At 41.8% G+C, this 23,644-nt stretch overlaps 1 protein-coding gene across 1 annotated transcript in view; it reads right to left on the reverse strand.

The window, feature by feature from the left end:
* The window catches only part of LOC144685066 (kielin/chordin-like protein), a 368,175-nt gene that overhangs the window by 54,260 nt on the left and 290,271 nt on the right, over positions 1 to 23,644 (reverse strand). Inside the window, exons 18-25 of the mRNA XM_078549601.1 lie at positions 17,357 to 17,439; positions 16,402 to 16,492; positions 13,488 to 13,570; positions 11,699 to 11,786; positions 6,263 to 6,348; positions 1,423 to 1,540; positions 664 to 839; positions 7 to 103 (exon numbers count right to left, since the gene is read on the reverse strand). Coding sequence (XP_078405727.1) covers positions 7 to 103; positions 664 to 839; positions 1,423 to 1,540; positions 6,263 to 6,348; positions 11,699 to 11,786; positions 13,488 to 13,570; positions 16,402 to 16,492; positions 17,357 to 17,439 — 822 coding nt within the window. The remainder of the gene's footprint in view (positions 1 to 6; positions 104 to 663; positions 840 to 1,422; positions 1,541 to 6,262; positions 6,349 to 11,698; positions 11,787 to 13,487; positions 13,571 to 16,401; positions 16,493 to 17,356; positions 17,440 to 23,644) is intronic.

The raw sequence follows: 23,644 nt of genomic DNA on the forward strand, positions 1-23,644 counted from the left end.
AACCACCTGCAGAACAGTCTGGGCAGCACTGGCCAGGAACCAGTATAGGGTGTGCGCAGGTCTCAAAGCACTCTGTCCTCTTACAGACAATTGAACCGTCTGCCTGAAATGAAACAGACAATAAGAACAAAGAACAACAGTGCATATAAACAATCCTAGAGGAAGTGATTGGGAACATCGCTAGTGTATAGGCATCTTCCTGAGGGACTGAGACACACAAAGACATATATAACTAGCTATCTGAGAGATACCAGTCAGTAGGCAAAAGTCCTTGAGTAATAAACTGCAACCAGTCAGTGCACAGATAACTCAGAGGGAGTGATTGAGGTACACCAGTTAATGTACAAACTTCTCGTAGAGTTATACAAATCTGCATACAGATATCACACAGAGATGACTGAGAGGCATGAATCGGTGTAAGCATATTTCTGAGGGAATGACTGGGACACATAAATAAATGTAAAGATATTTCCCTAGTGAGTGAGAGGTTTTGACATCTGATGTGTCCTTTGTCCCAATCTATAAAATATTCTTCCTTCTAAGCGCTGTCATCAACCCAACCTGATATTCAATTAGCCAGAATATAAAATTCTGTTTGCTGATTGGACAACTTGTTCCTCCTACTGTTGGTATTTTTAGTTTCCCTTTCCTGACGGGACTCACCTGACACACACACACTTCACAAGGATCGCCAGGTGACCATATCTGCCCAACTGGGAACTCAATGCCATTGTCGTCTACAAAACAGCCTGTCAGGGATAAACGGGACAAAATGGAATGAGAGAAATTCTTGTTGTGTTTTCTACTAACAAGTTTTTGAGTCAGTTCCTCCAAGTTTCCTGAAAAAATAACATGGATAATCAACATTTGGCGATGCAATGAATCAATTACAAACTGTATGACTCAGTACCATTGTATATTTATCAACTGAAATATATTGCAAGGTAATCCTTGAATTGTCATGAAACTTTCTCAAACCAGCTGTGGACGTTTAAATGAAAACAAAATTATAAATGCTGGAAATCAGAAACTCAAAGTAAAATTACTGAAACTACATAGATCGGTCAGCAGAAAAGGAAGATTAACATTTTGAACATAACCCTTTGTCAGATCCGAAGACTGAAACATACACATTTTAGTAAAATAAAAAGGGGGTAGTAAAAGAGATACAACAGATATGCTAATTGCAGAGTGGCAATTGATTGCATTTTCTAACTACTGATGATGTAAAAGGATCAACTAAGCAATGGATTGAAAAGGTATTCAAAGAACTAAAGAATGTCTATGTGGCTAAGACATCGCAAAAAATGTGTATCTCTAGAAACTTCTGTTTTTGCTTTATAGATATTTCAGTTAGCTTTGTTCAGTATGCATTTATTCCAAAATGCTAAGCCCTACATAATACTTGAAGCCCCGACTCACCTTTGATGGTTATATCCTGACGGCAGGTAAAGCAGCATTGGCCTGGCTCCAGGAACCAATTTTCTCTGGCACAGTCCAGTACTGGGCAGGGGCTATAGGAACACTCCACCTCACCATTCTGAGGATACAAATCAGTCAGCTTTACTGATTAAAAGAGAAAAGATCTAAAAAAAAACAAATGAATAATAGCCCTGATTTTATTTTCACTATTTATGGTGATGATATTGGTATCACTCTGTGCTTGATTATATATTTCATAGGTACTTGTGCCCATTTTTACTGGAGAAGATTTAAGTGTAATTTATATGAAATCGATGATTTTAAGTTATAATAAATTAAATCCACAGAGCACATAATGGCTGGGGGGGGGCGGGGGGGGGGTGGCTGTAGATTAGGTTTACCTGAACTATCTCGTAAGCTAAAACAAAAAATAAGTAAAAAATACCTGGAAAAACTCAGCAGGTCTGGCAGCATCGGCAGAGAAGAGCACAGTTGACGTTTTGAGTCCTCATGACCCTTCAACAGAACTAAGTAAAAATAGGAGAGGGGTGAAATATAAGCTGGTTTGGGGTGGGGGGGGGGGGGGCGGCAGAGAGAGAAGGAGGGGGGGTGGTTGTTGGGACAAGCAAGCAGTGATAGAAGGAGATAACCAAAAGATGTCTCAGACAAAAGAACAAAGAGGTGTTGAAGGTGGTGATATTATCTAAAAGAATGTGCTAATTAAGAACGGATAGCAGGACAAGCAAGGTACAGATAGCTCTAGTGGGGGTGGGGTGAAATAAGACTAAAAGGGCATAAAAGGTATAGATAAATGATCGGTGGAATACATTAAAAATAATGGAAATGGGTGGGAAAAGAAAAATCTATATAAATTATTGGAAAAAACAAGGAGGAGGGAGAAGAAACGGAAAGGGGCTGGGGATGGAGGAGGGAGTTTAAGATCTAAAATTGTTGAACTCAATATTCAGTCCGGAAGGCTGTAAAGTGCCTAGTCAGAAGATGAGGTGCTGTTCCTCCAGCTTCCGTTGAACTTCACTGGAACAATGCAGCAAGCCAAGGACAGACATGTGGGCAAGAGAGCAGGGTGGAGTGTTAAAATGGCAAGCGACAGGGAGGTCTGGGTCATGCTTGCGGACAGACCGAAGGTGTTCTGCAAAGCGGTCACCCAGTCTGCGTTTGGTCTCTCCAATGTAGAGGAAACCGCATTGGGAGCAACGAATGCAGTAGACTAAGTTGAAGGAAATGCAAGCGAAATGCTGCTTCACTTGAAAGGAGTGTTTGGGCCCTTGGACGGTGAGGAGAGAGGAAGTGAAGGGGCAGGTGTTGCATATCTTGCATTTGCATGGGGAGGTGCTGTAGGAGGGGGTTGAGGAGTAGGGAGTGATGGAGGAGTGGACCAGGGTGTCACGGAGGGAACGATCCCTACGGAATGCCCCCGGGGGGGTGAAGGGAAGATGTGTTTGGTGGTGGCATCATGCTGGAGTTGGCGGAAATGGCGGAAGATGATCCTTTGAATGCGGAGGCTGGTGGGGTGATAAGTGAGGACAAGGGGGACCCTATCATGTTTCTGGGAGGGAGAAGGTGTGAGGGTGGATGCGCGGGAGATGGGCTGGACACGGTTGAGGGCCCTGTCAACTACAGTGGGTGGAAAACCTCGGTTAAGGAAGAAGGAGGACATGTCAGAGGAACTGTTTTTGAAGGTAGCATCATCAGAACAGATGCGATGGAGGCGAAGGAACTGAGAGAATGGGATGGAGTCCTTACAAGAAGCGGGGTGTGAGGAGCTGTAGTCGAGGTAGCTGTGGGAGTTGGCAGGCTTGTAATGGATATTGGTGGTCAGTCTATCACCAGAAATTGAGACAGAGAGGTCAAGGAAGGGAAGGGAAGTGTCAGAGATGGACCATGTGAAAATGATGGAGGGGTGGAGATTGGAAGCAAAATACTGCCTCTTTCATTCCACTTCAACTTGAGCCAATGGCAGTCATTCAGACATTCCTTGTAAGCATCCACACCCATTATGTTGGGATAGTTCCATTCAGACCAAGCAGCAGGTGGTAACCAGAGGACTCAACGTTTGGGAATTGAGGAGAGTAGTTGCTTGATTGACAGTTTTATTGGGAAAGTCAAGACACAGAAATCTGGCAGAGGACAACTATCCAGGAATCCTGGCCCCCAGGTGATGAAAGGACAAAGCATCACACAATCTGGGGCATTGTGGAACCACAAGTTTGGAAACTAAACTGGAGAGAAAAACATTCTCTCGTTTAAAATTTAAAACCAGCCATTTTCAGTGAAAAAACATAAATTTACCCTACTAACATAGACCTGTGTGGCATACATAGGTCAAAAAAAAGGCACAAGAAAGTGAACAAGGTGACATTTGCAATACATGTTACTCTGTTCATTCATTTATTGAGTATAAAATGACTGTAAAAGGCCCAGATTTTTGCCATGCTGGAAAGCCTCTCCATCATGCCAAACACGGCATGTCCCATTTTCACAGGGGCAGGAGTGGAGTCAGGCTGGGGTTCATGCATACGCTGCTTATGGAGGCAGCTGGCTATTTAAATCACCAGTTCTTCCACTGAATTAAGATTTTGGTAGGCCAGGAATGTGCAACAGGAACCGTCAAAGAACTGTCGACCTGTCGAGGAAATGTCAAAGAACCGTCAAGCTGTCAGAGAACCATAAAAGCCATCAAACAACTATCAAAGGATTGTTGAGTTGGCATGGAAGATATAAGGCGGTGTATGTGGGACATGAGTTGGTGCTAAGTTGGCATGGGTTTATAAAGGACCACGAGGATTTGGCGGGGGGGGGGGGGCATGTGGGAATGGGTAGAGGGGCACGGATTAGCATTGGGAGTGTGAGGAGCCATGGGGATGAGTGGGGGCATGAGGTGGCATAGGGTGGCATTGATGGGCATGGGGAGTATGTGGGAGGTGAGGGGGGAGGGCTTCAGGGCTGTTTTTAGCTCTATTCTTTTTTATTTAAATCAACAGTATTGGAGCACGGAGCAGGCCTTCCGCCCAGCCTGTCTCTGTACCTGGCAGCCTCCGCATTCACTCTGGGGGTGGTGGACCGGACTTCTAATACACCCCACCACTGGGTTGAAAAATCTGACCTGCAGGCGGACATTTTTAAAGGTCAGGTTCGCAAAGCTGGGAATTCTCCCGCCTCTGTGTATCTGATCCAGGACAGAAAATCTGAGCCTTAATCTCAACTTACTGAAATATTAATCAGTCCATCTTTCACAAGATTGCAGAAATGCTGGTATGTGCTGGATTAACATATCCAGTTCTTGGGACATCATGTTTCATTGTTATGGCAACTTCCTTCCTCCCCCAACCCATCTCAAGGTCATACTATAGTAAGACTAGATAAAGTAAAGAGTAATCCTAAACAATGAAGGATTCTGGATACACTATGGGAGAAACTGATATGTTCAACTGAGAATATCTAGTCAAATCTGAAATTTGTAATCTTTCAAAGACCCTTCTCTCACTCATTTGCAAGTCATCCAACTGCTGATTGTAAATAAGTGAATAATGAACTTCAGCTTAGCACTGCTGTATTGTGGAAACCACGGGAACACAATTTTGCTTCCCAAATGGCAGGGATCATAATCCTCTTTTTGTACACGAAAGCTGGCATACAATTCTTTCAACACTGAAAGCCTCCCCAATTATAGTTTGGGGTCTTGGATGATCCTCCATAACAATTGGAAAGGGATATGAAATACTTTCATCTGTATCACTAAACTGGCTCAGAAAGGGGGGGATGTGCTTGCAATGGTAGGGTGGTGTTGTTGGAATGCTAAATCTTTATGTTGGTGAGGTTTTTGATGAGTGGAATTTGTGTTGGGTAGGGATTTATGAAGGTGGATATTGGAATGGCAGGTTTTGTAATGACAGATTAGGATGGGTGAAGACAGGGGTGTGCAATCGCGGCATTTGGAATAGTGTAAGACTAGAATGTGCCTTAGAGCATGAGTTACAGTTAATTGCAAAACTGAACTGAAGATAAAGCATATTTATTTTGTAGTGACTTGTGTTCTGATAGTGTATGAACAATTTACCAACAGTGTTGTACATTAGACCGCACAGATGGGTACTGGGCCCATTTTACTATAAACTAATTTCCGAATCTACCGGTATCTATTTCTCCCTCAGCGCCTACTCCCCTGATCTAGGTAGCCCCTATGATTGTGGCTCCTGCTACCGACCCTCTATCAATGCTGTGCCGATTTCTCAATAGTCTTTGGATGATACTTTCAGGGATTTCCTCTCTCAGAGCAGAGAACTGCTGATGTTGGGCAGTGATATGATTGAGATCAAGAACTGTGCCTGTAATCCTTTCAGAAAACCTGTAACAACTATGAATTTCTCTGTCTAGATTTAATACCAGGTCAACAAGACAGTTTTAATACTCCGTATCTTACACTTGAGGCTCGTAACCCCTGCCTCAAGGATACTGTGTTTCCTGGGACTGCTTCAAAACAACCATGAATAATAGCAAAACAGGACACTGCTGAAGGTTGTAACTACCTATGTGATTCAGTAGTTGTCTCACAGCCAAAGTTAAGACTTTTTGACCACAAAGAACAGCAGCCTTCCTAAGGGAACTCCCATTTCTAAACTTAATGGGGAGCAAAAAACTGCCTAGACTGAAGCAGAGGAAGGAAAAATAGAATTCAAAAAATATTATGTCAATGGACATAAAACGTTAAATAGTACTAGAAACAGTTGCATTTTCAAACTGGAAACTGGTAACATTTGTATTGCTGGTTACGACCTGCCAGCTCCAGATAATTCAGCATTCAGTGTTTTGAACAACTTACCAAACATGCACAGTTGACACAGTCGACACCTGGCCGAGTGAATTCTGTGCCATGTGGATATACTATACCCTGGTCAATACACTCAGCTAAGGAAAAATAAAAATGAGAACAATGAATAACAATGCAGAGTGATGTTGTTAATTACTTTAACTAAATATATTTTAAAACACGTTTGGGTTTAATTTGTTCTGGAGGTTAGAGATGGCTCACACATTGATTCTGCATTGTGCAATAATCCTCTGCATAAAAATTAATAGAGTGATGCTAACTTTTGCCCACTGTTCTAAAATTGTCCCTGAAGTAACACATATTAACACACTAACCCTGCATCAACAATGGTGAGGTCCAGGGCCCGGGAGAGGGGGAAGCAGAGGGTGCCAAACACAGGGACCCGGGGTGCCTGGTCTCCATGTTTTAGACAGAGTAGTCATCAGCCTTCAGATGAGTTGCAGACCTGAAGCACTGGCTTTTTAAAAAAAAAAATCGGAATTGTAAGCCAGACTATCTTTCAGGTCAGCTTCACTGACAGTTGCTGTGCTGCTGCTTCTGACTTTCGGGTAACTTTGTGGCTCTGATTTTTTTTGAAAAGTCGGCCAGAAAACTACAAAGCTGCACAAAGGTCGGAAGCAGCAGTGCAGCAACTGAAAGTGTTCTTGGTTGAAAAATGATAAGTGAGATCTCTGATTATTTTAGAACCAATTGGATACTGTGTAGGGGGTGGAGGAGGTTGGGCTGGGGGGAGGTTTGGGGTGATGGGGTTGAGGGGGTTGTGACTTTTAAGGTTCAGTACCACAAAATTGTGTACTTCCCAAAATTATCTTCTGAAGTTAAACCAGCATATACATAGCAGTCTAAATTTTCATTATGCCCTAAGGTAGGTTCAATTCTGATGACATGCTGTGTTGAAGTATCAAAGGGCTTGAGAATCTTGGGCCTCATCAAATTAAATGTAAGAAACTAAAAACCGTGAGTGATGCAAAACAGGGTTTTGACTCACTATCGCTTGTTTTATTACTCTTGCAAAGTCTGGGAATGAAATCCCTATTTGTCACTAAGAGAAAGAGGAAGGCTTTACAAACCTCTACTCCATCCTAGGTTCACCCCATCCTGCACCTTCCTGTTTAAAATCCAGCAGGAGGTGGTCACCATGTGGGACTAACAATTCTCTCGGGGGAGGATTCCCGTTCATCTATTGTAACTTTGGCAAAAAAAATTCCATTGAAATCCCAGAGAAATAGCATAAAAGGCTTTTACTGTAAAAGGCCTTAATAGAAACCCAACCCCATGACTCAAGTACTTCTAGAAATGATTTCTTTCAGGATATTGCTGTCACACTTTTTTGCTGTTGGAGTTTCTTATTTATTAATAACAGTTTTGCACTTAATTTTCCCCTCTCTCTCACTTCAAACAACAATTAGAATTTAAAAAATACTATTTTCACATTTATTTCATGCAAATGCAATGAACCATGTGGAACCTGTGGACAGGCTATAAATTCACAGTTTGTATGACAGTTTCTGGCAGAAAAGGAAACAATCCCATTCTTGAGTTAAAGCTGTACTGAATTTTTGTACATGTATCATTCTTCTTTGAAAAAATCAGATCAACAATTCAATGTACATTATTCCTGAGCTGCTGGTACATGCCTAATTGACAAATCCTGGGGATCATGTCATTAGCGTAAAAGGCCCAGGTGCTATTTATGGTATATTGTGGGTTGGTGGCAGAGAACTCATAATGGCAAGGTTGTATTAGCTACAGATTTGAATTGTTTTGTAAAAGTAGTGATTTATTTGTAGCCACTTTCCTAACATAAGTTGATTGCTCTATGATTACTTATCCTTAGAGAATCAGCATTGGGCCTCCAGTTTCACCATTGCTACAGTCACACTGCCTTCTGCAATCAGGTGTAATGAAAGAAAGACAAAACCTACATTTATGCAGCACCTTTCACGATGTCCCAAATCAGTTTACAGCAAATTAAATGGTTTTGAGTTGCAGTCACTGGCATCATGGGGGCAATGTTATCAAATGACGAGCAGGCTCTAGGGGTCGAATAACCTACTCATGCTCTTAATACGTATGTTTGTATGTCATTCTGGATAGATACAATGAGTTGGGCTACATGGTCTTTTTCATCCATAATTATCTTGCGAACAGAGGGTGAAATCATGGCTGGAATTCTGTTTATTTTGTTGCTAATGGAAGTTTACTGTGAACAGGCTTTGTGGGTGAAATTGCCAAGACAGGAGTGCAGAATGGGCTCATAGTGAACAAGTAACCTGTTTTACACAGCACATGGTCCTCAAGAGACTTTTCCATTGATTTCAATCTTATCTTTTTGACTACTTACCTGTTATCCCTCTCTATTTTGGTGCTTTTATGAGTTTTTTGAGGAATGAAATATTGTGATAAAGTTGTGTTGCATAGTAGATATTGAAAATATATTGTGGTGAGAAGCAGCAGAGTCTTCAGACTTGCTAATCAAGAAAACACAGATACAATTGTGAACCAGTCTTTGTCTTCTAGCCACTTAAAAGCTGTTTCGCACAGAGACATGTATGTTTGTATTCACCCATTTAAGACAGAGATGAAGAGAATTTTTGTCTCTGAGGGCTGTGAGCTTTTGGAATTCTCTTCCTCAAAAGCTGGTGGAAGCAGAGTCTTTGAATATCTTAAGGAAGAGGTATATAGACTCTTGATAAGCAAGAGGGTAAAGGTTACCAGGGGTAGGTGGGAATATCTGATCAGCGATGATCTTATTGAATGGCAGAGCAGGCTCAAGGGGTCAAGTAGCCTACTCCTGCTCCTAATTCCTATGTTCATATGAGACACTAGAAAGTCCCAACGCTTCTCACTAACAATGAAGACCTATGCTGTTCAATCATTCCACTTAGTTGGTAAGGAGCCATCTTATTTTTCTACCCTACAAGGTTATTGATACAATAGAATCCAACTGCACCCCTTGTATGAACTAATTATATTAAATAACATCATGCACCAGGCAAAAGAAAGTCTTCTAATTCTTCTATAGAATGGAAAAGATCTTGTGCAGTTTATCGGGGTTGCAGCCTTGAATCTTTCCCCCAAAAATGAATTTACTGTCACCGTGTTCATATGTGCAGAACATGTTAATGAGGGCTAAAGCAGTCACTGAAATCAATGTTTTTGTCTGCACAGTGTTATAAATAACTAATGAGATACTCTCCTGTCAAATAAACAATACTGTATGATGCTGTTAAAGTAAAATTTATACTCTCCGTACAAATTTTAATAGCTGCAGTGGGATCACCTATAGGGTGCACACAAACTAATACTGCATTATATCATTGCTGCTCTTAATATTAATGACCCATGCTGCATATATATTGGATGATATTTGTAACCAGATGCCAACAATGGGCGTCATCATTTTACTAGGACCTTTCTGTGATACTTTGGCGAATTGGTGAATCTTGAAAGGGGAAAAATATCATGCATGATTGAGGGGGAGGGTTAAGTGAGGGGGAAGGGGGTGTGGTTTGAGGGAATAAAGGGCTTGGAAACAGGAGAAGCCCCAGGGCCTATGATTTCTCTGGCCCTGTTGAGACCTCTTCACTCATATGGCTGTTAATAAAAAGTGAAGAAATTCAATAGGGAATTCAAGAGAAACCTCTTTATCCAAAACATGGTAAGAACTTGGAATGCATTGTGGTAGTATTAATAGTGGTAATGGCAAATAGCATAGCTGCATTTAAGGAGAAGCTAGATAAGCACAAGGGACAAAAGAAATATCAGCATATGCTGATAAGGTTAGATGAAGAGGGGTGGAAGGATGCTTGTCTGGAGCATAAATGTCAGCATAGACCAGTTGGGCTGATTGGTCTGTTTCTGTGCTGTAGACTTGATGGTAACTTGGTATAATTTGGGGCTCTCTCAGGTGGTCCCTGGTGGATGCTGATCGACAGCATGACACTAGCCATAATGCAGCAAATATTACTGATCAGTGTTGACAAGGATGGCTGCGATCGGAAGTGGAAAATGGCATGCTGTTGCATTAAGGGTGTTCTCTAAAGTTGTTCAGGTGACACATTATTGGGACAATGTAGCAGGGACTTTATTCTGTGAATTGAACATGTGAAGGGCATGTCACTGATGTTGTGAATGCTTAATAAACAGAATACAGGCAGTTTTCTGCTTGGACCTGGAAGAGTTTAATGGAATAGTTAGAGGGAGTGAATTACCTGGTTGATTTACATACTCGGTTGTATATGTCACAATGGCAATAATGTACATTGAAGAAATTGAAATAATGCACAATTTGACCATACCTATATATAATTTGCTAAGATGTACATTTTGGCAAACTTTGAGAACATGGAAGTATTAAGTCTATAAAATTATGCTGTTTTGTGTATTGCATATTGATACCATTTCTTCTTCACCTAATTTTTAGATAGCAAGGTCCCTCAACCTATGAGCGAGATTCATCAGTGCCTACTTGTTGAATCCATACTTGCCCAGAACATTTGGGTATCCATATGGTTCTGAGATTGATTCCATGGGAAGGGGTTGGGTGTTAGATGATGTTCCCAGTCATCCTGCCTTATGATCAGTAAGGAATGAGGAATGATTTGGCTGGCAATTTATAAGGAAGGCATTTGGGGGAAAATTGAAGGAAATTTCCAGAAGATCAGTTGAAATGTCTGGTGAAATGAAGTATTGCTTACCTTGACTCTTTTTTAAAATCTGTGCTAGAAGTAGCTGTATGGAGCTAACATTCAAGATTACACAAATATAATTGTCGGCTGCAGTTAGCAGCTCAGATCAAAGAGTTGCTTGGAAGAAGTTTGTTTGTGGATGTTCATATGACTGAGGGGACATTGTTATTTACAATCTGAAACATGTTCCAGTGGATGATGCCACTGTCCCATAGGAGAACCATTCTGATACCTTGATATTTAAAGTATGCAATTCACATGAATATCAATTCACATGGTATACATCAATGGATAGACCCCATCCTAAGGTTAGCAACCTTTACCGACAACTATTTCTATGACCTTTGAAGAGAAGGCAATGCCCTTGATGGGCTAGAGCCCTCTGTAACTGGCTGGGCAATTCTTGTCACAGACTGCGATGAGCAGCTCTCAGATAAAGATAAGGAGAGGTCAAAGTGGGTGCAGTGCATCCCAAAAAGTTGTAAGGCTTTCTGGTTTTCAAGTCCCATGCCAACCTAACAGCTGGAGTCTGGCTAGCTTGAGGTTATATCAGGTAAATCTACGGCAAAAGAAATATCCAGCCTAAGTACATGGAGAGATAATTATATTTTAAGGGATTTGCAATGATTTTCTAAATGCTGCAAGCTATTGAAATTAAGACAGGCTTTTCTGAATCCAATAATCAAACAGGTATCATTTTCATTGGTGCACTATAGTTACCAAATCATACACTAACCTGGACAAATAGGACAACAATCCAGTAGGGTGGGTTTCTCACATGTGACAGGAGGGCATTCAGGGGTGATGCACTTCACATTCCCAGACTGGCAGAAACACAAACAGTTGGTTATTACATAGCCAGTCAAAAGTTAATAAAACACTGGTACAGGCTCAAATTAAGCACTTTGCTATGAGTAAATTCTTTATTCTTGGTATTTATTTGAGCTGTCTCAATGACATGTGGGATGGCATGATATGAATTTGTAACTGAATTGGAAGATTACAAGAAAATAACTAGCGTAACCTCAGTGCAGCAAAGATTAAAGAAATGGGAAATTGCAAGAAGATTTCTTTACCGTTTCTCCAGTTATGCCAGTTTCAAAAGAGAGGGGGGCTGGGAGCAGAGCGATTCTCTTCTGCTATTGACCAGCGAATGATGAAAGGTTTGGGCATTGCGACCGAAGAGACCACAGAAACTTTTTTTTAAATAAAGGCATCCGTATATATACACAGAATGTTATTTGCCTCAGACCTGGGAGCATCCCAGCACTAAGGGAAATTAACTTTCCACTCACCCACAACTGTTACTTTGCATTTCAATTTGAGAAAACTATCCCAGAAAGAGTGTATTTTAAGGGAAAAGGAAGGGCTACAAGACATAGGTTGTCAAATTCAGCAGGAAGGGAAAGAAGAAGAGAGGAGACAGAGATATGCAGAGGGAATTATTCGAATATTGTTGAAGAGAGAGAAAGTTTGCTGAATCTTTTGCCTTGTACTCATCAGGGCAAACACAAGAATGCCACATTTCAAACAACCACAACAATTCATGCTACAGGAGAAAAGAGTACTGACTGCTTGGCAAGTCTACTCTGACGGGCTGAGGCGTTGAAATGGTTTTGATCATTTGAAATTGTCCTGATGAGTACAAAACAAAAAGCTTCAGCAACATGTCTCTTTTCAGCAATATTTAAATTCTGAACTTAAGAGTTACATTGAAAAGTTGATGGTCAAGGGACAGATAAAATGATGGATTGGAGATGCAGGGGCAGACTATTTGATGGTCTGGATACTGAGGGAGAGGCTGGCAGAGATACAAAATGAAGGGTTGGTGATAAAGCAAAAAACATAATGAAAAGTATAGGTACAATGAAGGAAGAAAAATCAAGACATATACCTGCTGAAATGTCATGCCTGTTCAATTTATTGTACAAAACCCTCACAAGGTCCATGGTACATTTCAAAGTACAATAGGGTGTTCTCCTGGTATGTTGACCAGCATCCCCCCCTCAATCAACACCCAAAGATGTTGTGGAAGGTTACAGACCTGAAACATTAACCCTGTTGCTCTCTCCACAGATGCTGCCAGACCTATGGAGTTGTCCAGCATTTTTTGTTTCTATTTCAGATTTTTCAGCAGCCACAGTATTTTGCTTTTGTCAAAGATTGATTAACTAGTCATCCATTCATTAGTGTTTGGTGGGATCTTGCAATTTTGGCCACCATACCTGTCTACATACAGCAGTGATTAGTGTTCATTAAAAAGTCATTAACTGACTGCAAAATGATTTAAACTGTCAAAAGGATGTAAAAAGACATTACCGAAATGTTTTTTCCACTCTATTGCTCTCTCTCAGGAGGCGACGTATCCAACTTCTAAACCTAGAAACCTTGGGGCTCTTCTGCCGCTGAATGGTGTTTTAACCTATCACTCAGTTCAATTAACACGAATGTGATAATCTTGTTTGGATACACTGCCATTACTGTTACACATTGGCAGCCTATTACAAACAGGATATCCTACTTACAATGCAGACACATAGGGTACAATTGTCACTGGAAGGAGAGAAAACATCTTCATGGTTCACAACCAGGCCTTCATAGAGACACTCTGAAATATTAAAAAAAACACACACATTCACTGGAATGGTAGAACCCTGATAAACACAAATAGTGTTAGATATTTCCATCTATGTATCCTAATCCATCCTATATATGGTTATAAAAACAATATATCATAGCACTGCCCTGAGAAAAACTTGTCCACTCAAGGGTAAAAAAAGACGTTCCAGTGAACCACGAATCACCAGGGTAACCTCTGAATAAGCTGCATCAACTGATGACCATCCTAATAGACCAAATTGTACAAGCTGAAACTATTCTTTTTACAGGACGTGGGTGTTGCTGGCTAGGCCAGCATTTGCTGCCCACCCCTACCTGCCCTTGAGAGGGTGACAGTGAGCCACCTTCTTGAACTGCTGCAGTCCATGTGGTGTAGATACACCCACAGTGCTGTTAGGGAGGATTTTGACCCAGCGACAGTGAAGGAACGGTGATATATTTCCAAGTCAGGATGTTGAGTGGCTTGGAGGGAAACTTCCAGGTGGTGGTGTTCCCATGTATCTGCTGCCCTTGTCCTCCTAGGTGGTAGAGGTCACGGGTTTGGAGCATGTTGTCGAAGGAGCCTTAGTATCTTGCTGCAGAGCATCTTGTAGATGGTATGGACTGCTGCCACTATGCATCGGTGGTGGAGTGAGTGAGTGAATGTTTAAGGTGGTGAATGAGATGGTGTCAAGCTTCTTGAGTGATTTTGGAGCTGCACCCATCCAGGCAAGTGGAAAGTATTCTATCACACTCCTGACTTGTGCATTCTAGATGGTGGACAGGCTTTGGGGAATCAGGAGGTGAGTTACTTGCCGCAGGATTCCTAGCCTCTGACCTGTTCTTGTAGCCACGGTATTTATATGGCTAGACCAGTTCAGTTTCTGGTCAATGGTAACCCCCAGGATGTTGATAGTGGGGGATTCAGTGACGGTAATGCCATTGAATGTCAAGGAGAGTTAGTTAGATTCCCTCTTGCTGTAGATGGTTATTGCCTGGTACTTAAGCAGCACAAATGTTACTTACCACTTGTCAGCCCAAGCCTGAATATTGTTCATGTCTTGCTTATAAGCTCAAGGACTGCTTCAATATCTGAGGAGTAGCGAATTATGCTGAACATTGTGCAATCATCAACAGACATCCCCACTTCTGACTTTATGATGGAGGGAATGTCACTGATGAAGCAGCTGAAGATGGTTGGGCCTAGGACACTACCCTGAGGAACTCCTGCAGTGATGTCCCAGGACTGAGATAATTGACCTTCAGCAACAATGACCTTTTGTGCTAGGTATTTCCAACCCATGGAGAGTTTTCCCCCTGATTCCCATTGACTCCAGTATTGCCACAATTGGTCAAATACTGCCTTGGTATCAAGGGCAGTCACTCTCACCTCATCTCTTGAGTTCAGCTCTTTTGTCCATGTTTGTAGCAAGGCTGTAATGAGGTCAGGAGCTGAGTGGCCCTGACAGAACCCAAACTGAGCGTCAGTAAGGTTATTGCTATTGTCAATTACTAGATTTATTTATTTTTTATTAATTAATTCAGACAAGCCAAATAACAGGGAAAGCCAAATAACAGGGAAAGATATTGATTTGAACAACATTAAAAAAAATAAAATTGGCATTAGTACATAAATTACCCCTTAGAACATAGAGTCAGCAGGTAGACTTGCTAGGTATGATGTTGCACTTGGATAATGGAAATCTCATTTCATCCACAGAGTTCAGATTTTCCGTTAGGGCTAAAGACAATGCAATAATTCCTCCATATCTGTCTGGTTATGGGTCTACTGTTGTTAGAGGTGTCAGTCACCTATTATTAAAGACACAACTGTACAAATTATTCCATAAAATGTGAACGAGCAAGTGCCTACACATCGGCCAGGTTTCTCTACTTCTGTGCTTGACAAACCACAACTTTCGTCCCATTCACTGTAACATACAAGTTTCACACAAGCTGACCTGGCCCTGTGGATAATGTATCTTTCCTCAGGCTTCATTTTGAAATTTCGTGAAGAAGCAAAGTTTCTGTTTGAATTCCACTACCAACCCACTGTGGCTGTGGCAAGCACGATTGAAAGGATTCGAGGCAGCAACTCACCCAACCTACTGCAGCGACACTTCCCTCTCCTGTCACCTCAAAAACTTAGATTAGTAACAGAAGTAGTGCTATGGGAACACCTCTCCTCCAAGATCCCCATCAAGTTACACTACACATCAATCTGACTTGGACATTAAGCACCATTTCTTCTTGAACACTCGTCAGAATCCTGGAATTTTCTATCCAGCACATCGTGGGAGCATCACCACAACAAGGGCTAAAGCTGATCAAGGAGAAGAGGCACCACCACTACCACCATGAACAAAGCAACATAGGTTAGGCAGTGAGCATCAGCCTTTCCCACATCCCAAGAATATGACGTTAAATCGGCCAGAATCTGGCATGAATTTCATCATCTTCCTTTGAAACACAAAAAAAAATCGTGTTTGTGTATTAAGAGGGTTCTGCTGCAGTTAACATTAAGGCACCTTATAACAGTATAATGGAATGCTTTATCTGATACCCATATCTAATCCTGGAATATTTGATCAGACTCACATTTTGTCTAGTCTGTGTTATAACTGCCCTGGGATTTTTTGATACTGACACTGGTACCTAAAATGGAAGGGTTTCCATTCCAGCAATACTTGGCATAAAAATTCATAAACAAAATGAAATGTGCTGGATTACCAGAATATTTCTGACACTAGTATAAGGTGATCTGCTTTCCGTAAATATTGAATACATTGGTTGAATCTTTTCACTCCAGGGAGATTTCTCTAGAATACAATTAATACTCACTATCACACGTTCCACAGCATTGTCCTTCCTCATGGACCTGATGGCTACAAGAAGTTTCGCAGACAATAGGTTGGCAAAACACCTCCCCTTCCTGAAAGATCAAGAGCATGGGGTCAATGTCAGATCATGAAGCAAAAATCCAAATCCTTTGTTTTTTTTTCATTATAATGATCAGAATTAACATAACACAATCCATATAGTATTTAAAATGTTAGGAATAAATACTTGGTCATGAGCAGATCAAATTGCAGGATATGGTGATTATTAAGTTGAGCATATTTGACAGTAGCAGTGATGCCCCATTTGAATCAGGCTTGATTTTCCTTGAGTCTAATGGTAGGTTCCCCGTGGACCATGTCCATATTCCCTTCCTCCACTACATAGAACTGCCTTTGTTACCTGCTCCAGTCATTCCCTCAGACAACGGGCAGAGCATGCTGTCTGAAACGTTGAGGCTTAAGGAACTCTTTTAAGGTAACAACTGCTCTTTTCAGAGCAAATTTTACATGGTGTAACCGTAAAATCATCTCTCCAATGTATGTCATTCCTTTTGGTAATGACCAAATTTGGACATGGTAGTTCAGGTTTTTCTGCCCCTATAGAAATATATATAACCTCAAACTCTTTTACAGAAAATGGATTCCTCTGTACATATTGCTCAATTTTGTATTTAACAGATTATTACATTACACAGTGGATTAAGGTACCTTTCTGATTTTATTTTAGCAAGCACTTGACTATGCTTCTCAATGTTGATATCAGATCAACAACAGACTAAATCACATTCAACAGATCACCTTCTGATGCTTATAGAAGTTAACATAGACCATGAAAGAAAAACGTGCTGATTCATGGGTCATAAGTTAGGTTGAGAAGTGTGAATGGAGGCTGATATTCTATAGATTTAGAGATATTCAGGATTTAGTTATCTTTAACCTGTAGTACTGATCCTTACCTGACAGGTACAGGTCAAACAGGACTGGGACAGAGAAACCCACGAACTGTTATGAGATTGGATGCTCCCATTGTAAAGGCAGGCTAGGAAGACAAAGCAAAAGGATTCGATCCAGTACATTAAAAAATATGAAGCAGGTAAAGTCCATTCATCTGCATATCGTGGACAATTTATCCAACAATGAATTCAACTCATTATGTTTAATTACCCGAGAAAGATAACTAACCACAGTTAAAACTATCAAGAGAACATCTCCAATAATGAGGAAGGAATGCAAATGGGGAAGGAATATTGGAAACACTTAGCAGTTCAGGCAACATCTGTGAAGAATTGGAGATAACATTCCAAGTCACTGCTCTTTCAGCAGAACCCAGTTCTGATGTTGAGACTGCATTAGGGTAGGTGCTATACAAAATACCTGAGAAAGAGGTGGCAGGATACTGTGTACTAGATTCTGTATAACATAACCCTTGCATCAGGCATCTGCACATTTGTAGATGAAAAGCAACGAGCTAACGTAGCAGGAGGATGATGATAAACTAACAGTTACTAACATGGATTCACCAAGCTCTGAGCAATTTTTTTCCCCTTGAGGCCAATCTTTAAGTTCTCCGGACACCTCTTTCTCAGGACTTTGTAGAGAACGCTGATGCAGTCTGATGAATGGTCAGCGACTTGGAATGTCATCTTCCTTTCTTCACAGATGTTGCCTGAACTGACTAATTGTTTCCATGCATTGGCCTGGAATGTTAACCCTCACACTCCCTTCTTTCAATACATCTTCAATGGATAAATGTTGAATTTCCTGTCTCATTTCAGTTTAATTATTTATATATTGTTTAACTGTGATAAAGAACGCATTTGCAGAAAGTTTTAAAATGTTTGATAGTCGAATGAATCAATAGTACATTGTTGGCTATCAGTCTTCAATCACATTTGTGAATAATTAGTTAGTCTTCAATCTTCTTCAGGCATTGTTTTAAATTTTCTTTTTATGATCCTGTTAGCCAATAGGAGGCCTTCCCCACAACATCTGCCACCCCTCTGGATGGTCCCCCTCCCTCCCGCAGCCTCTGCGCACAGGACACACACACACCTTGCTCCCCTCACCACCACCTCTCTCCCCTATCAGGGCCTCCACTCCTGGTCCTGTCAAGAAACCCCAGCTTACCTGTCATCTGGCTCCTGGCTCTTCTTTGCTGGGACTTGATGCAGTTCTCCAAATATGTCTTCCCTTTGTACTGCATTCACAGCAGGTTACTAATAAACTCAGGTTAAAAAGCACTGAAGCAAACTCAACTAATACCTTTGAGATACATCAGAGTTTTCTTATTTTACTTATGTATATATGACAGTCTGCATATATGGCAAAATTCATTTATTTCCACTACAAAGGGCAGAATTTTACAGTCACCTGCAGGCAGGTTCACAGGTAGGGAGGCCCATAAAATTCCATGGGTGCCTTTCAGGTTGCCTGCCTACCCACCCCTGACCTGGCTGTGATTTAATTGATGGCAGACGAGGCCTCGGGTGATCCATCCATCCTTACACCAGTTGAGGCCCTTAAGTGGCCAATTAATGGCCACTTAAGGGCCACTTCATGCCAGGAAGCAATTTTTCAGTTGGTGGGAGGAGGTCGGCAACGGGTGGGAAGCCTGGCAGGAAAGCTTGCTTGGGTCTCAGGCCAGAAGTGGGGGGGCGCCTCCTTCACAGGCTCTCTTTTCAAATTGGAAGCCTTCTCACAACATCTGCCACCACCACACCGGCTCCCACCTACCCTCCCGGTACTCCCTGCCACGCCACATCCCCCGGCCTGTGCACCCAGGCCCAACACCCCTCGACCCCCTCAACCCCCAATTTACCTGTTATCTGGCTCCTGGCTCTTATTCGCTGGGGCTTGATCCAATTCCAGCAGTGGCCATCGATCCTGGTGGCACTGCCAGGAATACAGAGCTGCCGGCCATTCTGGTTAGCCAGTAGCTCTCGGGGGTGGGACTTGCTCCCCAGATGGGGGAGGAAGTCTCATCCTGAGCCACTTAAGGTTCCTCTGAATCCTAAATGGCTGTGGCAGCCCATTGGTGCTGGGGGTTTCACAGCAAGTTTCTTGGAGGCAATGCAATAAACCTCAATACCCGTGAAATCCTGTCCATTATTATTTATCACCTTGAGACTTTCCTTCCAGTCTGACACCTCTTGGTAGAAATTGCACAGAGTTTTACAGTTTTCCATATACCTGATGTTGTATTCACACCAGGACAAAGGCCTCCCGAGCTTGCTTTTACTGTTGAGTATTACTGAGTCAGGTACTCTCCTATGGTCCTTAGATCTTGCTCCACAGATGCTGCTTTATAGCCAGTGCACTCTCTCTCCATTTCTCAAAAAATGGTGTGCTCCATAATTGGATGGGCCCACAAAATGCTTCTTAGACCAATTATCTAATCAGCACTTAAGTTGCGGATTAGCTAGTTCAGCAGCATTCATGTTGATTGGCTATTTCAAGCTAACATACTGTCTGTAACTCTTTCGAGTTATCAACAGTCACAGATTGTAACTCTTTCGAGTACATTCACAGTTCTTGGTTTCCGGGAGTGGGACATGAACCCACAACCTTCTGATTCAAGGCGAGGGTGCTATGAACATGAAGAATAATTTCAACCCTTGGGAGCTCAATTCAGACAGTTTAAACTCAGCTGTACCAAATTTTCTATCAAACTGGGCTGGATTGAAGCCCAGCTCTGTGAGGTGAACAGAGCTGCCCACTGTCCCTCTAACAATAGCACAAAACACAAAGCATTCAGATGTTTGGCACAGAATCCTGCACAAAACTGAGCAAAGGACTGGCAAATAGAGCCAGTTTCCGAACAATTAGTGAATTCCTCTATCCATTTACGTATGGCATTAGATTATTTACAGAGTGTAACCAAATAGAAAAACTTTAATGATATCAGATTCCTAATCTCACTCTGTGCAGGGCACGGACCAATAAGCATTTGAACATCACTCCTTCCAAAAAACAGCTTGAAAGATAAAATCCATCTTTCACTCCATAATGTAGGTGATGTATCGCATTAACTGTCCTGAGATCTGGCTGAGTTAAAGTCCACTGCCTATACTCTCATTAGGGTGACAGTTTTTCCATAAATTAAATTTCCCAACATTTAACCAATTAACAGAGCCATTGACAAAGCATCAGTGTTTCAGCATCTACAAAGGAGTGTGGAGGTGTCAGCTGTGGCTCAGTTCATAGCACCCTCGCCTATGAATCAGAAGGTTGTGGGTTCATGTCCCACTCCCGGAAACCAAAGAACTGTGAATGTACTCGAAAGAGTTACATGCGATCTGTTGATAACTCGAAAGGGTTACAAAGGAGTGTGATTACCAAATCCCCTTTGAGGTAAGGAGTCTTACCATCAAACCCCATTAAGACGATTTTGGCTGACCTTTCTAAGGAGGTAGTCTCACCAAGTGGACCCTTTCTTTAAAAGGGATGTCAGCATCAGGACCCCAAGTAAAGAGGGAGTTCTTACCATCATGACCATGACCAAGAGGCTGTTTCATTTTTAGGGCCCCTTTTAAAATGAAAGGATTATGATCCTTTTTTAAGAGTATCTTTATTCAGACTCCCTTTCCTGATGGTGAGATCTCCTTCCTTAGATGGGGTGCTGAGACTGACGCACCTTTTAAAAGGGGTAAGCTTGGTGACAGCACTTCCTTAAAAAAATTTCCGATGGCTAAACTGCTCTTTTAATGGGGTTTTGATGGGAAGATTCCTTAAGTAAGAGAAGGGAGGATAATCATCAGGATCTTTATTGAAGAGAGAATTGCTAAACCAGGAGCCTGTTTTAAAAAGAAAAACTTGCCATACAGCACATAGTGCTTTTTTATTTTATAAAAATGTCCTTTAAAGGCATAATCAATGGATCCAATTGAACTAGATAATAGAGGCTCTCTCAAATTCAATCTTACTGGTGGGATAAAAGTGTCTTCTATTTTCTGGCTATAAAGTTTGATGTAACTTTGGGCAGCATGAATTCTATTAGTAATAAGCAGAAACCCATAATTTGCTGACTAGCATGCAATTTTCATTCTCAGTCACTGTATGGCCAATGGGGCAAATGAACTAAGGTTCCACTGGTACAGATGGGGTTCTTCTGAGATTCAGCCTGGAGCATATTACCAGTCTTTCTTATTTCAAGTCCTGACTAAAAAGATATGCATTTTCTTTATTGCTTTTCACTTTTGTTTTTCTCCATTTCCCACTAATTTTCTTCCCTCCACTCCTGAAGAAACAAATTGACAGTTTCATTGGCATAGTGACCCTTCATCCACTCTTCATAATTAAGTGAGAATAGGGCTCAAGTGTCAACAGGTTGTTGTAAAATATAGAATCCATTGAAAGAAGAATTGTAGTTTATGGTTGAGTCCTTGAAGTAGTCTATCCAACCATAATGACATATGCTTAAACTTTACTAAAACACTGACCACCATGCTTTGAGACATTGGGAGTCAAGTTGATGGGAAACAGTTTGTTTTCCTCAAACTTGTTGAGCTGTATAATGTTTTTGTTATGTAATTTTCTCATATGTAAGCCAGTGTTATCAGAGAAGGACAAAGAAGAGTTATTAAAAAGGCTATTTAAAAAGACTTGAAGGTCTGGAAAACCAGATGTGTGTAGGTCAGTGTCCTCGAGACTTGATAAGTACAACTAATCACTAGACAACAAACAAAGGACTCAGGCTTCATATCTGGAAAATTGGCAAGTCAGTCGACCTGAACCGAGTTCAGCTGAAGAACATCAAAAGGTGAGGATCCGCCAACATAATACATGCTGATGGAACTTTAACTGTATAAAAGACAGTAAATTTTGAGTTTCAGTGCTGCAATCAACAAAGAGGAGGAGAGATGATTTAGTCAACAACTGAAGACTATAATCAACTCCAAACTGGCTATTTTCGTGGATTTGAAGGTATCAGTTCCTTGTAACTCAACGACCAGGATTTAATGGAGCCCACCAAAGCTGGCATGTTGGCAGGGGTTGAGGGGGGAGGAGGCAGAGGCCAGGGGGGTGCAAGGGGATATAGAGTGCCCACTTCTGATTCCCAGCATTGGGAAAACTGTCCAAATTTAGTGGTGGTGGTGGTGGGGGGGCGGGTGTGGTAAGTGGTAAGGGGGTGCAGTGGTGTGGGAGAGCCCAACACAGGAATCCTGCCTATTGGAGGCGGCATATCAAATAGGCTCATTAATGAGCTACCTTGAAGCCAATTATCCTTGAGCTCACTGGAATTTAATGGTGGCTCAGATCTTTCAGGTCTCCTGAAGGTCACCCAGCGAACACTGTCGAGTTGCTGGTGGCCTCTTAGTGGGGGTCCCTCATCAACAGGCACATGGTGCCCAATCAATGTACTGGCATTGGAAAAGCAGGCCACCGCTGAAAGCCAGCCCCACCCTTGCATCTGACCCCTTGAACCGCTCCTTGCCAGCAGCCTCCTTTCTATGGCCCCCATCTCATCCCATTCACCTGGCTCCAGAGATCCAGTGATGATCCCTGGTGAAGGCCTTGGAGCACTATCAGCAGCAGCCACCGCTTTCTACGGCACTGTCAGCAATGGAGAGCTGCCAGCCTCTGATTGGCTGGCAGCTCTTCAAGGCGAAATTTCTTCCCTCTGGGTGGCTGGATCATGTGGGAGGTCCAATTCTGGCTAGTTAAGTGCCTGATTGCACTTAAAAAGTGGTGGACCTCCTAGACAGAAGCAAAAGGGGGTTCCCACCTCTATCACTGGAACTAAATTCCACCCCATATTTATAAGATCATAAGAAATAGGAGCAGGAGTAGGCCATTTGGCCTATAGAGCCTGCTCTGCCATCCAATAAGATCATGGCTGATCGGATCAGGTGTGGTCTTACCTCCACTTTCCTGCCTGCTCCCCATATCCATCAACTGCCTTGTGGATCAAAAATCTGTCCAAATCAGCTTTGAATATATTCAATGACCCAGCTTCCAGTGCTCTCTGTGGAAGAGAATTCCAAAGACTAACAGCCCTCTGAGAGAATAAATTGCTCCTCATCTCTGTCTTAAATGGGAGACCCCTTATTTTTAAACTGTGCTCCCACAGAATCTTAAATGTTTCAATATGTTTCATTGTTCTAAACTCCAATGAGTATAGGCCGAACTTGCTCAATCTTTCCTCACTTCTGTGTGTTTTATCACTTTGCCAATAATGCATCACATTGCAAAAAGAATAGCAAAGATTTTTATTGTTTAACTGAAGCTTTTGAGTGTGATCTAAT

The sequence above is a fragment of the Cetorhinus maximus genome, chromosome 9 (assembly GCF_964194155.1).
Source record: "Cetorhinus maximus chromosome 9, sCetMax3.hap1.1, whole genome shotgun sequence".
Classification (NCBI taxonomy): domain Eukaryota; kingdom Metazoa; phylum Chordata; class Chondrichthyes; order Lamniformes; family Cetorhinidae; genus Cetorhinus; species Cetorhinus maximus.